The sequence below is a fragment of the Gigantopelta aegis genome, chromosome 7 (assembly GCF_016097555.1).
Source record: "Gigantopelta aegis isolate Gae_Host chromosome 7, Gae_host_genome, whole genome shotgun sequence".
Taxonomy (NCBI): domain Eukaryota; kingdom Metazoa; phylum Mollusca; class Gastropoda; order Neomphalida; family Peltospiridae; genus Gigantopelta; species Gigantopelta aegis.
In genome coordinates, this window is record NC_054705.1 from 27,650,230 (window position 1) to 27,666,044 (window position 15,815).

At 40.3% G+C, this 15,815-nt stretch overlaps 1 protein-coding gene across 1 annotated transcript in view; it reads left to right on the top strand.

Moving 5' to 3' along the window:
• Positions 1-15,815, top strand: part of LOC121376925 (TPR and ankyrin repeat-containing protein 1-like) — a 92,390-nt gene that overhangs the window by 59,280 nt on the left and 17,295 nt on the right. The window contains exons 21-24 of the mRNA XM_041504729.1: positions 686-785; positions 3,082-3,303; positions 14,039-14,196; positions 14,645-14,812. Of these exons, the coding sequence (XP_041360663.1) occupies positions 686-785; positions 3,082-3,303; positions 14,039-14,196; positions 14,645-14,812 (648 nt within the window). The remainder of the gene's footprint in view (positions 1-685; positions 786-3,081; positions 3,304-14,038; positions 14,197-14,644; positions 14,813-15,815) is intronic.

A 15,815-nucleotide genomic window follows, 5' to 3' on the forward strand; every position in this document is an offset into this window, starting at 1 on the left:
TCTTCTAAAGTTTTGATTGGATAGTTCTGAAACTTGGCACAAGCATTCTCAGGGGTAGTCATCACAAACTAACAGAGAGATATTTTGAAAATTGAATGTGTCACTACTATCATGATTAAGGGATTCGATCTGCAAGCATTTGAATTTATTTTACCACAAATTGGTTTATATGACATGATATCAGGTGCAAAATATTATCCTGGTGTAAATACTTTGAGAGTTATTAATCAGTAAAGAAGGGTACTGTATTATAGGGGGAACCACCCGATGTTTGTGCTTGTGTGTGTTATAGGGGGAACCACCCGATGTTTGTGCTTGTGTGTGTTATAGGGGGAACCACCCGATGTTTGTGCTTGTGTGTGTTATAGGGGGAACCACCCGATGTTTGTGCTTGTGTGTGTTATAGGGGGAACCACCCGATGTTTGTGCTTGTGTGTGTTATAGGGGGAACCACCCGATGTTTGTGCTTGTGTGTGTTATAGGGGGAACCACCCGATGTTTGTGCTTGTGTGTGTTATAGGGGGAACCACCCGATGTTTGTGCTTGTGTGTGTTATAGGGGGAACCACCCGATGTTTGTGCTTGTGTGTATTATAGGGGGAACCACCCGATGTTTGTGCTTGTGTGTGTTCATTTGTGCATTCTGCATTTCGTTCATTGTTTGACAAGTATATATTTTGTTACAGGCCTTTAAGGAGTGGCGAGTTGTTACGGACTTCTTGGAGAAGTTAAGAGAGAATGTTGATACTAAAGATCAATGTGAGAATCTAGTGTTGCTTGATGAAGGTAATTTGATAGATTTTGTATCTTATAATGTGAAAATCTTGTGATGCATGATTAAGGTAACTTGATATACAGTAGAATCTCATTGGCTCGAACACTGTCGGTGCATCAAAGTCTGTTCGACCCATCGGGTAGTTCAAACCATGCAAGGTTCATTCATCTAACGATTACCGCATTACAATTGCCTGTACCTGAAAGATAATTACCGATAGGTGCTAAATAAACAACATGATAAGCGTGAAAGGGTTGACGAAAAAATTATACGTAAATTATTTTTTATATTTCTTCAGATAGACGTAGCCATTCGAGCTAAATATGTTTAATTTTACAGTTCGGACCAATAAACTGGTTCGAGAGAAAGCTTCTGTTCGACCCCAGGAGTATTCGACCAATCAGCACCAAAATAAAGGGGTTTAATAGAGAGAAAAATCGGGACTTTGTTCTTGGTTCGAGAATACCGGTAGGTTCGACCGTTGGGTGTTTGAGCCAATGAAATTCTACTGTACTTTATATATCACAATGTGAGAATCTTGTTATTGATGAAGGTAACTAGTTATTAGATATATTATATACTACACTGTGAGAATCTTGCCATGCTTGATGAAAATAACTTGATACACTATATCTCACGGTAAGAATATTTTGTTCTTAATTGATGAAAGTAACTTGCTACATTTTATATAATATATGTATCTCACGATGTGAGAATCTTGTCATGCTTGATGAAGGTAACTAGATACACTGCATGCCAGTGTGAGAACCTTGTCACGCTTGATGGAGGTAACTAGATACACTGCATGCCAGTGTGAGAACCTTGTCACGCTTGATGGAGGTAACTAGATACACTGCATGCCAGTGTGAGATTCTTGTCACGCTTGATGAAGGTAACTAGATACACTGCATACCAGTGTGAGAATCTTGTCACGCTTGATGGAGGTAACTAGTTACACTGCATGCCAGTGTGAGAATCTTGTCACGCTTGATGGAGGTAACTAGATACACTGCATGCCAGTGTGAGAACCTTGTCACGCTTGATGGAGGTAACTAGATACACTGCATGCCAGTGTGACAACCTTGTCACGCTTGATGGAGGTAACTAGATACACTGCATGCCAGTGTGAGAACCTTGTCACGCTTGATGGAGGTAACTAGATACACTGCATGCCAGTGTGAGATTCTTGTCACGCTTGATGAAGGTAACTAGATACACTGCATACCAGTGTGAGAATCTTGTCACGCTTGATGAAGGTAACTAGTTACACTGCATGCCAGTGTGAGAATCTTGACACGTTTGATGAAGGTAACTAGAATCCTTTCCATCAGGGAATGTCGTTTTCTTACTGTGGTATGTACTACAAGTTATTTATTTGTGAACTGATTGTTTTCTAAATTGCACCAAAAAAAAGAGTGTTTTTTTTTTGTTTTGTTTCAAAAACATTTACTTTTCTTCTTACGTCAAACCAAACTGAAATTATTTATAAAAAAATATTGTTCATGGGGCTGGGGAGGACTATAGATGCACTATATATCTTACAATGTGAGAATCTTGTCATGCTTAATGAAGGTAACTAGATGCAAAGTAAGTACGGTAAACATTATTTACATGTAGCTATCGTGTGAACATGTGGATTGTCCTGTCCAGTGTAGGCAAGTCCTGGTATCATCTGACAGATGATTTTGCCCTGGCATCTTCACACCTTGTACAAGTAGTTTTAGTTACATAAGATCCCAACATGTATGTTACTGGTTAAAAACAGATGTGACTGATTGACTGACTAAAGTCCGAACCAAATTGTTAACAACTACAATAAGTTAGGAGAGTAATGGATACCCTAGTTTCAACCCGTGAAAATTAACACTAAGTTTAGTTAATCAACAAACCTATAACACATTTGGATAAAGTTACAAGTTACAATTGAGTGAAACAAGAGTCTGTGACTTTGAAATAGTGAAATACCCTCTACAAATACCCTCTATTTTTTTTAAATATGAGAAATGCATTTTGTGATATTAAAAACACCAGGATGACCAAAAACACTTTGAAGGTACAGAAATGAATAATATAAACAATAAAATCTTAGTAAATTATGATTTCAGTTATTAAAAACGGCTCTAATAGTAAACAATATGCCTTAGTGTTTAAAAACTAGGGTATGTCCCTTTAACAATTTGGTTCAGACTTTAGTTTTTGATTGATTCACGCTTAAAATACATTGTCCTTGGTGGTAAAAAAAAAAAAATTAATATAAGAATGTATATTCGGTGACATTTTATGGCTCAAAATTTTTGTAAATTTTAGATGTTTTGAGGCAGTCTTCCCGACCTCGACCGTTGACATTCAACCCGAACCAACATAAGGTATTGAACTCTGAACTGAAGCACCTGTACACAGCACTGACGCGGGCTCGCGTCAACGTGTGGATCTTTGACGAGAGTGAGGAGAAACGAGCGCCCATGTTTGAGTATTTCAAAGCCAGACGTCTTGTGCGGGTTGTTTCATCGTACAGTGATGAAGAATTAGGTAATGTTCATATCCTCACTGTGAGGAAGAAGAAGGAAATGTTTTATTTAATGATGCACTCAACACGTTTTATTTACGGTTATATGGTGTTGGACATCTGGTTACGGACCACACATATATTGAAAAAGGAAACCCACTGTCCCCACTTCCATGTGCTACTCTTTTTGATTAGCAGCAAGGGATGTTTTATATGCACCATCCCACAGACAGGATAGTACATACCATGGCCTTTGTTACACAAGTTGTGGAGCACTGGCTGGTACGAGAAATAGCCCAATGGATCCACTGATGGGAATTGATCCTAGATCAATCGTCCATTAGGCGAGTGCTGTACCACTGAGCTACGTCCCACCCCTTCACTGTGAGGAATGTCAGGCTCTTTGTACCTTCATGTACCGGTATCCACACATTAACCATACGTCTGATAGGAATGGAAGGCTCTTTGTACCTTCATGTACCGGTATCCACACAACCATACGTCTGATAGGAATAGTAGGCTCTTTGTACCTTCATGTACCGGTATCCACACATTAACCATACGTCTGATAGGAATGGTAGGCTCTTTGTACCTTCATGTACCGGTATCCACACATTAACCATACGTCTGATAGGAATGGTAGGCTATTTGTACCTTCATGTACCTGTATCCACACATTAACCATACGTCTGATAGGAATGGTAGGCTATTTGTACCTTCATGTACAGGTATCCACACATTAACCATACGTCTGATAGGAATGGTAGGCTCTTTATACCTTCATGTACCTGTATCCACATATTAACCATACGTCTGATAGGAATGTCAGACTCTTTGTACCTTCATGTACCTGTATTCACACATTAACCATACGTCTGATAGGAATGTCAGACTCTTTGTACCTTCATGTACCTGTATCCACACATTAACCATACGTCTGATAGGAATGTTAGGCTCTTTGTACCTTCATGTACCTGTATCCACACATTAACCATACGTCTGATAGGAATGTCAGGCTCTTTATACCTTCATGTACCTGTATCCACACATTAACCATATGTCTGATAGGAATGTCAGACTCTTTGTACCTTCATGTACCTGTATCCAAACATTAACCATATGTCTGATAGGAAAGGTAGGCTCTTTGTACCTTCATGTACCTGTATCCACACATTAACCATACGTCTGATAGGAATGTCAGGCTCTTTATACCTTCATGTACCTGTATCCATACATTAACCATACGTCTGATAGGAATGGTAGGCTCTTTATACCTTCATGTACCTGTATCCATACATTAACCATACGTGTGATAGGAATGGTAGGCTCTTTATACCTTCATGTACCTGTATCCATACATTAACCATACGTCTGATAGGAATGTCAGACACTTTATACCTTCATGTACCTGTATCCACACATTAACCATACGTCTGATAGGAATGTCAGACTCATTATACCTCCATGTACCTGTATCCACACATTAACCATATGTCTGATAGGAAAGGTAGGCTCTTTGTACCTTCATGTACCTGTATCCACACATTAACCATACGTCTGATAGGAATGTCAGGCTCTTTATACCTTCATGTACCTGTATCCACACATTAACCATACGTCTGATAGGAATGGTAGACTCTTTATACCTTCATGTACCTGTATCCACACATTAACCATATGTCTGATAGGAATGGTAGGCTCTTTATACCTTCATGTACCTGTATCCACACATTAACCATATGTCTGATAGGAATGTCAGACTCTTTATACCTTCATGTACCTGTATCCACACATTAACCATACGTCTGATAAGAATGTCAGACTTTATACCTTCATGTACCTGTATCCACACATTAACCATATGTCTGATAGGAATGGTAGGCTCTTTATACCTTCATGTACCTGTATCCACACATTAACCATATGTCTGATAGGAATGGTAGGCTCTTTATACCTTCATGTACCTGTATCCACACATTAACCATACGTCTGATAGGAATGTCAGGCTCTTTGTACCTTCATGTACCTGTATCCACACATTAACCATATGTCTGATAGGAATGGTAGGCTCTTTGTACCTTCATGTACCTGTATCCACACATTAACCATATGTCTGATAGGAATGTCAGACTCTTTATACCTTCATGTACCTGTATCCACACATTAACCATACGTCTGATAGGAATGTCAGGCTCTTTGTACCTTCATGTACCTGTATCCAGACATTAACCATACGTCTGATAGGAATGGTAGGCTCTTTATACCTTCATGTACCGGTATCCACACATTAACCATACGTCTGATAGGAATGGTAGGCTATTTGTACCTTCATGTACCTGTATCCACACATTAACCATACGTCTGATAGGAATGGTAGGCTATTTGTACCTTCATGTACAGGTATCCACACATTAACCATACGTCTGATAGGAATGGTAGGCTCTTTATACCTTCATGTACCTGTATCCACATATTAACCATACGTCTGATAGGAATGTCAGACTCTTTGTACCTTCATGTACCTGTATTCACACATTAACCATACGTCTGATAGGAATGTCAGACTCTTTGTACCTTCATGTACCTGTATCCACACATTAACCATACGTCTGATAGGAATGTTAGGCTCTTTGTACCTTCATGTACCTGTATCCACACATTAACCATACGTCTGATAGGAATGTCAGGCTCTTTATACCTTCATGTACCTGTATCCACACATTAACCATATGTCTGATAGGAATGTCAGACTCTTTGTACCTTCATGTACCTGTATCCAAACATTAACCATATGTCTGATAGGAAAGGTAGGCTCTTTGTACCTTCATGTACCTGTATCCACACATTAACCATACGTCTGATAGGAATGTCAGGCTCTTTATACCTTCATGTACCTGTATCCATACATTAACCATACGTCTGATAGGAATGGTAGGCTCTTTATACCTTCATGTACCTGTATCCATACATTAACCATACGTGTGATAGGAATGGTAGGCTCTTTATACCTTCATGTACCTGTATCCATACATTAACCATACGTCTGATAGGAATGTCAGACACTTTATACCTTCATGTACCTGTATCCACACATTAACCATACGTCTGATAGGAATGTCAGACTCATTATACCTCCATGTACCTGTATCCACACATTAACCATATGTCTGATAGGAAAGGTAGGCTCTTTGTACCTTCATGTACCTGTATCCACACATTAACCATACGTCTGATAGGAATGTCAGGCTCTTTATACCTTCATGTACCTGTATCCACACATTAACCATACGTCTGATAGGAATGGTAGACTCTTTATACCTTCATGTACCTGTATCCACACATTAACCATATGTCTGATAGGAATGGTAGGCTCTTTATACCTTCATGTACCTGTATCCACACATTAACCATATGTCTGATAGGAATGTCAGACTCTTTATACCTTCATGTACCTGTATCCACACATTAACCATACGTCTGATAAGAATGTCAGACTTTATACCTTCATGTACCTGTATCCACACATTAACCATATGTCTGATAGGAATGGTAGGCTCTTTATACCTTCATGTACCTGTATCCACACATTAACCATATGTCTGATAGGAATGGTAGGCTCTTTATACCTTCATGTACCTGTATCCACACATTAACCATACGTCTGATAGGAATGTCAGGCTCTTTGTACCTTCATGTACCTGTATCCACACATTAACCATATGTCTGATAGGAATGGTAGGCTCTTTGTACCTTCATGTACCTGTATCCACACATTAACCATATGTCTGATAGGAATGTCAGACTCTTTATACCTTCATGTACCTGTATCCACACATTAACCATACGTCTGATAGGAATGTCAGGCTCTTTGTACCTTCATGTACCTGTATCCAGACATTAACCATACGTCTGATAGGAATGGTAGGCTCTTTATACCTTCATGTACCGGTATCCACACATTAACCATACGTCTGATAGGTATGGTAGGCTCTTTGTACCTTCATGTACCGGTATCCACACATTAACCATACGTCTGATAGGAATGTCAGGCTCTTTGTACCTTCATGTACCGGTATCCACACATTAACCATACGTCTGATAGGAATGGTAGGCTCTTTGTACCTTCATGTACCTGTATCCACACATTAACCATACGTCTGATAGGAAAGGTAGGCTCTTTGTACCTTCATGTACCGGTATCCACACATTAACCATACGTATGATAGGAATGGTAGGCTATTTGTACCTTCATGTACCTGTATCCACACATTAACCATACGTCTGATAGGAATGGTAGGCTATTTGTACCTTCATGTACCGGTATCCACACATTAACCATACGTCTGATAGGAATGGTAGGCTCTTTATACCTTCATGTACCTGTATCCACACATTAACCATACGTCTGATAAGAATGTCAGGCTCTTTGTACCTTCATGTACCTGTATCCACACATTAACCATATGTCTGATAGGAAAGGTAGGCTCTTTGTACCTTCATGTACCTGTATCCACACATTAACCATACGTCTGATAGGAATGGTAGGCTCTTTATACCTTCATGTACCTGTATCCACACATTAACCATACGTCTGATAGGAATGTCAGACTCTTTGTACCTTCATGTACCTGTATCCACACATTAACCATACATCTGATAGGAATGTCAGGCTCTTTGTACCTTCATGTACCTGTATCCACACATTAACCATATGTCTGATAGGAATGGTAGGCTCTTTGTACCTTCATGTACCTGTATCCACACATTAACCATACGTCTGATAGGAATGGTAGGCTCTTTGTACCTTCATGTACCGGTATCCACACATTAACCATACGTCTGATAGGAAAGGTAGGCTCTTTGTACCTTCATGTACCTGTATCCACACATTAACCATACGTCTGATAGGAATGTCAGGCTCTTTATACCTTCATGTACCTGTATCCACACATTAACCATATGTCTGATAGGAATGGTAGGCTCTTTATACCTTCATGTACCTGTATCCACACATTAACCATACGTCTGATAGGAATGTCAGGCTCTTTATATCTTCATGTACCGGTATCCACACATTAACCATATGTCTGATAGGAATGGTAGGCTCTTTATATACTCTTCACAAAAAAGAAACGCAAAAGGGTACAAATGGGTTATAACTCCAATTTGATGTTTCCTACCGGTTCATGCTTTGTGAATATAAGGTCATTGCATGTCCCAAACACATTCCCACGGTTACATTCGATAAAACGCAGCTACTGTACAATAAAGTTCCAAAATGTGAATATTCGCAAAAATGCAGCCACGTGCAAACCATGTCACCACTGCACGTGCGTTGTCTGCACGTGCAACATGAACACCGACAGTATAAAAGTGCAGGGTGTTCGCTTCCCTGGCCTCTGTATCTGGCCGACAGTTGACAATCCAGGACATGCCACGTCTCAGTGAACCGCAGAGAAACAATGCCATCGGCCGACTAGACGCAGGCGAATCCAGAACGGCCGTTGCCAGGGCATTCCATGTGTCCCCAAGCACCATCTCCAGACTGTGGGACCGTTACCAGCAACATGGATCAACACGTGACCTCCCTAGATCCGGTCGACCACGGGTCACTACCCCCGGGCAGGACCGCTACATCCGGGTACGCCACCTTCAGGAACGATTGACTACTGCCACCTCCACAGCAGCAGCAATACCAGGTTTGCGCAGGATATCCGACCAGACCGTACGGAACCGCCTACGTGAGGTAGGAATTCGTGCCAGACGTCCAGTTCGAGGTGTCATCTTAACACCACAACACCGTCGACTCCGACTGCAGTGGTGCCAGATTCATCGACAATGGCCTCAACTGCGATGGAGACAGGTGTGGTTCAGTGACGAGTCCCGATTTCTGCTCCGACGTCATGATGGAAGATGTCGCGTGTATAGGCGTCGTGGTGAACGTTATGCGTTAAACTGCGTGCAGGAAGTGGACAGATTCGGCGGGGGTAGTGTCATGGTGTGGGCAGCCATCTCACACACTGGCAGAACTGACCTGGTCCACGTGCAGGGCAACCTGAATGCACAGGGCTACACTGACCAGATCCTCCGGCAACACATCGTTCCAATTATGGCCAACGCCAACGCAGTGTTCCAACATGACAACGCCAGGCCTCACACAGCACGTCTCACAACGGCTTTCCTACAGAACAACAACATTAATGTCCTTCCTTGGCCATCGATATCACCGGATTTGAACCCAATTGAGCATCTATGGGACGAGTTGGACCGACGCCTCCGACAGCGACAACCACAGCCACAGACCCTGCCCGAGCTGGCAGCAGCCTTGCAGGCCGAGTGGGCCACCATCCCCCGGGACGTCATCCGTACTCTGGTTGCTTCAATGGGCAGGCAGTTGTCAACAAACGCGGAGGCCACACCCGGTATTGACTCCAGATGACCTTGACCTTGGTGGTGTGTCCTATCACTTACTCACAATGGACTAGAGTGAATTGTGAACAATCCTGCAACATTTGGTAATTATCGGACTCACCATTCAATAATTAAATCAATTCTCCAAATGTTACGACAATGTGGTTTTGCGTTTCTTCTTTTGAAGAGTATACCTTCATGTACCTGTATCCACACATTAACCATATGTCTGAAAGGAATGTCAGGCTCGTTATACCTTCATGTACCTGTATCCACACATTAACCATACGTCTGATAGGAATGGTAGACTCTTTATACCTTCATGTACCTGTATCCACACATTAACCATACGTCTGATAGGAATGTCAGGCTCTTTGTACCTTCATGTACCTGTATCCACACATTAACCATGTGTCTGATAGGAAAGGTAGGCTCTTTGTACCTTCATGTACCTGTATCCACACATTAACCATACGTCTGATAGGAATGTCAGGCTCTTTATACCTTCGTGTACCTGTATCCACACATTAACCATACGTCTGATAGGAATGTCAGGCTCTTTGTACCTTCGTGTACCGGTATCCACACATTAACCATACGTCTGATAGGAATGGTAGGCTCTTTGTACCTTCTTGTACCGGTATCCACACATTAACCATACGTCTGATAGGAATGGTAGGCTCTTTGTACCTTCATGTACCGGTATCCACACATTAACCATACGTCTGATAGGAATGGTAGGCTCTTTGTACCTTCATGTACCGGTATCCACACATTAACCATACGTCTGATAGGAATGGTAGGCTCTTTGTACCTTCATGTACCGGTATCCACACATTAACCATACGTCTGATAGGAATGGTAGGCTCTTTGTACCTTCATGTACCGGTATCCACACATTAACCATACGTCTGATAGGAATGGTAGGCTCTTTGTACCTTCATGTACCGGTATCCACACATTAACCATATGTTTGATAGGAATGGTAGGCTCTTTATACCTTCATGTACCTGTATCCATACTTTAACCATATGTCTGATATGAATGTCAGGCTCTTTATACCTTCATGTACCTGTATCCACACATTAACCATACGTCTGATAAGAATGTCAGACTTTATACCTTCATGTACCTGTATCCACACATTAACCATATGTCTGATAGGAATGGTAGGCTCTTTGTACCTTCATGTACCGGTATCCACACATTAACCATACGTCTGATAGGAATGGTAGGCTCTTTGTACCTTCATGTACCTGTATCCACACATTAACCATATGTCTGATAGGAATGTCAGACTCTTTATACCTTCATGTACCTGTATCCACACATTAACCATACGTCTGATAAGAATGTCAGACTTTATACCTTCATGTACCTGTATCCACACATTAACCATATGTCTGATAGGAATGGTAGGCTCTTTGTACCTTCATGTACCGGTATCCACACATTAACCAATACGTCTGATAGGAATGGTAGGCTCTTTGTACCTTCATGTACCTGTATCCACACATTAACCATATGTCTGATAGGAATGTCAGACTCTTTATACCTTCATGTACCTGTATCCACACATTAACCATACGTCTGATAGGAATGTCAGGCTCTTTGTACCTTCATGTACCTGTATCCATACATTAACCATACGTCTGATAGGAATGGTAGGCTCTTTATACCTTCATGTACCTGTATCCATACATTAACCATACGTCTGATAGGTCAAGGTCAAGGTCAAAGGGTTTTACGTGCACGTTCAGAGCAAGCTGTTGTAGCGCACACCTGTCGTGGGCACAGTTGCCGGCCTTGGCCGGCCTCTCTGTCCAAGACAGGAAAGGGGGGGGGGGGGGGGGGGGGGGGGGAGGAGAAGGGACCGTCTGCACTGGCAGGTGCAAGGGAGCACCAGCAGTCCGATTGAATCGGTAGCAGGCGGATGGGTTTTGGGTGCTATGGAATTTTGAGTGGAGCGATTTATCAAAAGAGAAAAGGTGCGCAGTTTTGTTGAGTGATTAGGCGCAATTTTGAACGGTCGGTCGAAAGGTAAAATGAGCTAGTATAGATTTTGGAATTCAAGCGTCTGATAGGAATGTCAGACTCTTTATATACCTTCATGTACCTGTATCCATACATTAACCATATGTCTGATAATTAAGCCTTAGGCCCAAAACACACTGGTTCTGGGTCAGGGTATGGTACCAGTCCAAAATGAAACTCACTGAGTCAAATGTGACCAAACTAACCAGTCTGTGCTGGCATGAACTTCAGATCTGGCAACAGACGTCATAGAACATACGCTATATTTTCACATTGCCACACTGGCAGTTGCGCAATGTTCGAGCCTTATTTTTTCATTTGTCTTAATAAACAACTGGAAAGATATATACTAAGGAATGTGGAATTATTGTAATTATTGTTGATGTTTACAGAAAAAAAGATATGAATGCAGTCAGTTGTATTGATATACTGCTAACACGTAACAGATACAGACGCAGATGTCAAAATGCACCAGATGTGTGTCTTTGTCACACACTCCAGACCCAGACCCGGTGTGTTTTGGTCCTTAAGAATAATTCAGAAGATCATAATCTTGTATAGAATATCGCTTATCTTCATGTCTGATGTCAAAGTTATTTAGTTTGATTTCATTAGTTTGTATGCTTATTAGTCTGGTTTTCTAAGGTTGACAACAGTCACTTTTTCACACCCATGTTTTGGCTTCATAGACAATAAATATAACATATTAAACTGTAATCTTTTGATATGATATATTTGATAAAAGGTACTTTTTATTTCTTTTATCTTTTAAAATCTAAACTTTATATTTTATCAAGAATTATAAAAAATAAAAACATACCAACCTGTAAACAGCATTATCTGCTCGTTATAGACGTTTTACAGGGGTCAAGGTTAGTAGACCAGTTTTTATTTTAATGTTGCGAAGCATTGTAATAATATATAGCTAATTTGGAATTTTAATGACGTCAGTATTCCAATGACATCACTTTACAATGTGTTATAATAACAATAAACATGCCAAATTGCTATTGAAATTTTTTTGTTTGATCATTACTAATGCGCATGGATGTGTTTGAAAACAATCTTGTAATTAAAAAATTGTACCATTTATGAAATTTAAATTTCAAGTGAAATTGAGGTGAGATGTGCTATATTTATTGTATAACATAGCCATGATATCCATGTCATAAACCTATGTGATAATTTAGTGTACTATAACCCAGTTAATAACGGTATGCAAATTTAAAGGTATATGCAAATTTGCAAGGTCTCGAGTTGCTCTCAGTGGGTCATTTGTTTACAGGCCAACAAGACCTGTATACCTGAGCATAACGTTTTCATAAGATTTAGTTAATTCAAATGTGACGTCAAACTAATTTGAGCTAATCGTGATGACATCTTATTACTGATGGAGGCAACTTTAGTACGGTGATTTATCTCAGCAGAGCCTCGACAAATACCGATTAACGTAGACTGGGTTGATATTTTCCATATTAAAAAACACTTACAAGTGACGAATACTCTATTTAGTATGATGACGTCATAACAAGGGTGCGAACAGTGACTGTCGTCAACTATAGTAGTACCTTGTGCTAAGAGGGACTGCTCATTTTTATTGTTTTTATGTCCACACCTAAACAAATATCCAGAATGACCAAATTCACTGTTTGTGGAGCACAACTAAATCTGTTTCAAGATAACTTCCTGAAGCCATGTACATATATGAATCTAGTGGTCTAGATACTAGTGCCTTTTGCTAGAAGGGAGTTTTCTTTGTCGATATTTTATCTGGTAAATAGAATATTACAGAAACGAATAACTAGATTAACCATTTCTGGAACCCAGCACCCAAACGAGTCCTGTCCAGGTGAGTGATCACTCCCGCTCTCCTCCACACTCACCTGGATAGTTTTAGGAGAGTGACAAATTACTTGCCTTAAAATACATTTTTAATAAATTTCACTTGATAGTTCCTGTGATTGCTCGCCTAGCACCATTTCAAGAGAGTGGTCTTCAGCTCGCCTTGATTTTGCTTATGGTAAGGACTCTTAACTGTTAAGATACAAGTTGATAAAGTACATGTATCAATCTAATAGATGCAATACATGTTCAGGAAGTCGCACATGCAAACATTACAGGTAAAACAACAATGTCACAATACCTGGCTAATCAATAATAAAATACTTCCTGGACTTGATACAAGGCACAAATGATAAAACTACAATCAAAATCTATCACTATCATATGTACAAAAGGTGTACGTTGTTGGAAGGGGTGAAAAACAAATCTCAGGTTTTGTGGATATGTATTTTATGATGTTTTTGTTTTTAGATTTGGACAGCACCATATTTGCCGAGAAGTCTAGTCCTGCAGACTGGGAGAAACGTGGTGATGAAATAATGAAACGCTTCCTCTATGATGTCGCTGCGAAATGCTACAAAATGGCTGGCAGTGAAACGAAAGAAAAGATTGCGAATGCACACAATCAGGTAAGCCGATCGATTCCATGCTGTAAGGAAGTGAAAATAAAATAAAAACATTTAAAAGTAAAATAATGAGGATGTGTGGACAGTAATCTATCTGGCAGACTGGCACTTTTTAGGGTGAAAGTTGGCACAAGCCTAGTTGTTAGCTTTAGTGTAAAGTTGAAGTCACCGTAATACAGTTGAATCCCGTTGGCTTGAACCCCATCCATGCTCGAGAAAGTGTTTGAATCATCGGGTAGTTTGACCTAACCATTCGGTCAACATCGTGTAAGTGTAACTCAGGACTTCGCTTTTGGTTCGAGTGGTGCGGAGTAATCGACTCCTCCGGGTTCAAACCAACAAATTTCTACTGTATCTTGGACTGAATCCAATTTCAAAAACAAAATCACACAATAGATTTCAAGACACCAATTTGCTCGATTTGCAGTTAAGTTTTTAATTTAATTTTCAGGCTCTGAAAGCATCCAGAATGAAGGATAATCCTCGCAAGATGCGAGAAGAGTATATGTTTGCTGCACGGACATTTCTAGAGTGTAACATTTTAACAAAGGCGGCTCTCTGTCTTCAGAATGCCCATGAGTATGAGCTGGCTGCTCAGGTATTCGAGAAGGGTGGACAGGTAAGAATTGAAAAAAAGAAATGTTTTATTTAACGACGCACTCAACACATTTTTATTTACAGTTATATGGCGCCAGACATGTGGTTAAGGACCACATAGATTTTGAGAGGAAACCCGCTGTCGCCGTTACATGGGCTACTCTTTCCGATTAGCAGCAAGGGATCTTTTATTTGTGCTTCCCACAGGCAGGATAGCACAAAGCATGGCCTTTGTTGAACCAGTTATGGATCACTGGTCGGTGCAAGTGGTTTACACCTACCCATTGAGCCTTGCGGAGCACTCACTCGGGGTTTGGTGTCGGTATCTGGATTAAAAATCCCATGCCTCGACTGGGATCCGAACCCAGCAGCTACCAGACTGTAGACTGATGGCCTAACCACGACTCCACCGACGCCGGTAAAATAATTTTTGGTAAGAATTGAAGACTTTCAGCATATACAGTGAAACAACCCTGCACCAGACCTTTTCTACTCAAAAACAAACTACAAGATTCTTAAACTAGGTTGTAAATATCATAGATAAACTGTTATTCTTGATTCTGAACATCATAGGAAGTCTTGTTCAGACTTTGAAGAAGCTACGATAGTTTATTTTACAAGAAGTTGACACTACATGCATGAACTGTTTCTCTGCCAATGTAAATGCATCAAAGTGGTATATACATTGTACCCGTGCTACAAAACTCTTATCTTTCTAATAAATAGACAAAACTACATATATGTGGTTTTCTGATTTCTGTATTCCACGAGTGTGGAAATACATGAGTGGAATACAGAAATCAGAAAACCACATGTATGTAGTTTTGTATTTATTACATACCCTAAATTGGAATTTTGTTCCCAAATAATAGTTAAAAAATTGTAACACTGCTAGCAGATGATGGGGATTTCTCAATTTACACAACTAGGTCAGCTGTGTTACTACGCGGACCGATGAACTACCAATTATTACACATAGGAATATAGTTCTATTTAAACAATAAACAGAAATAAGAAAGAATGAG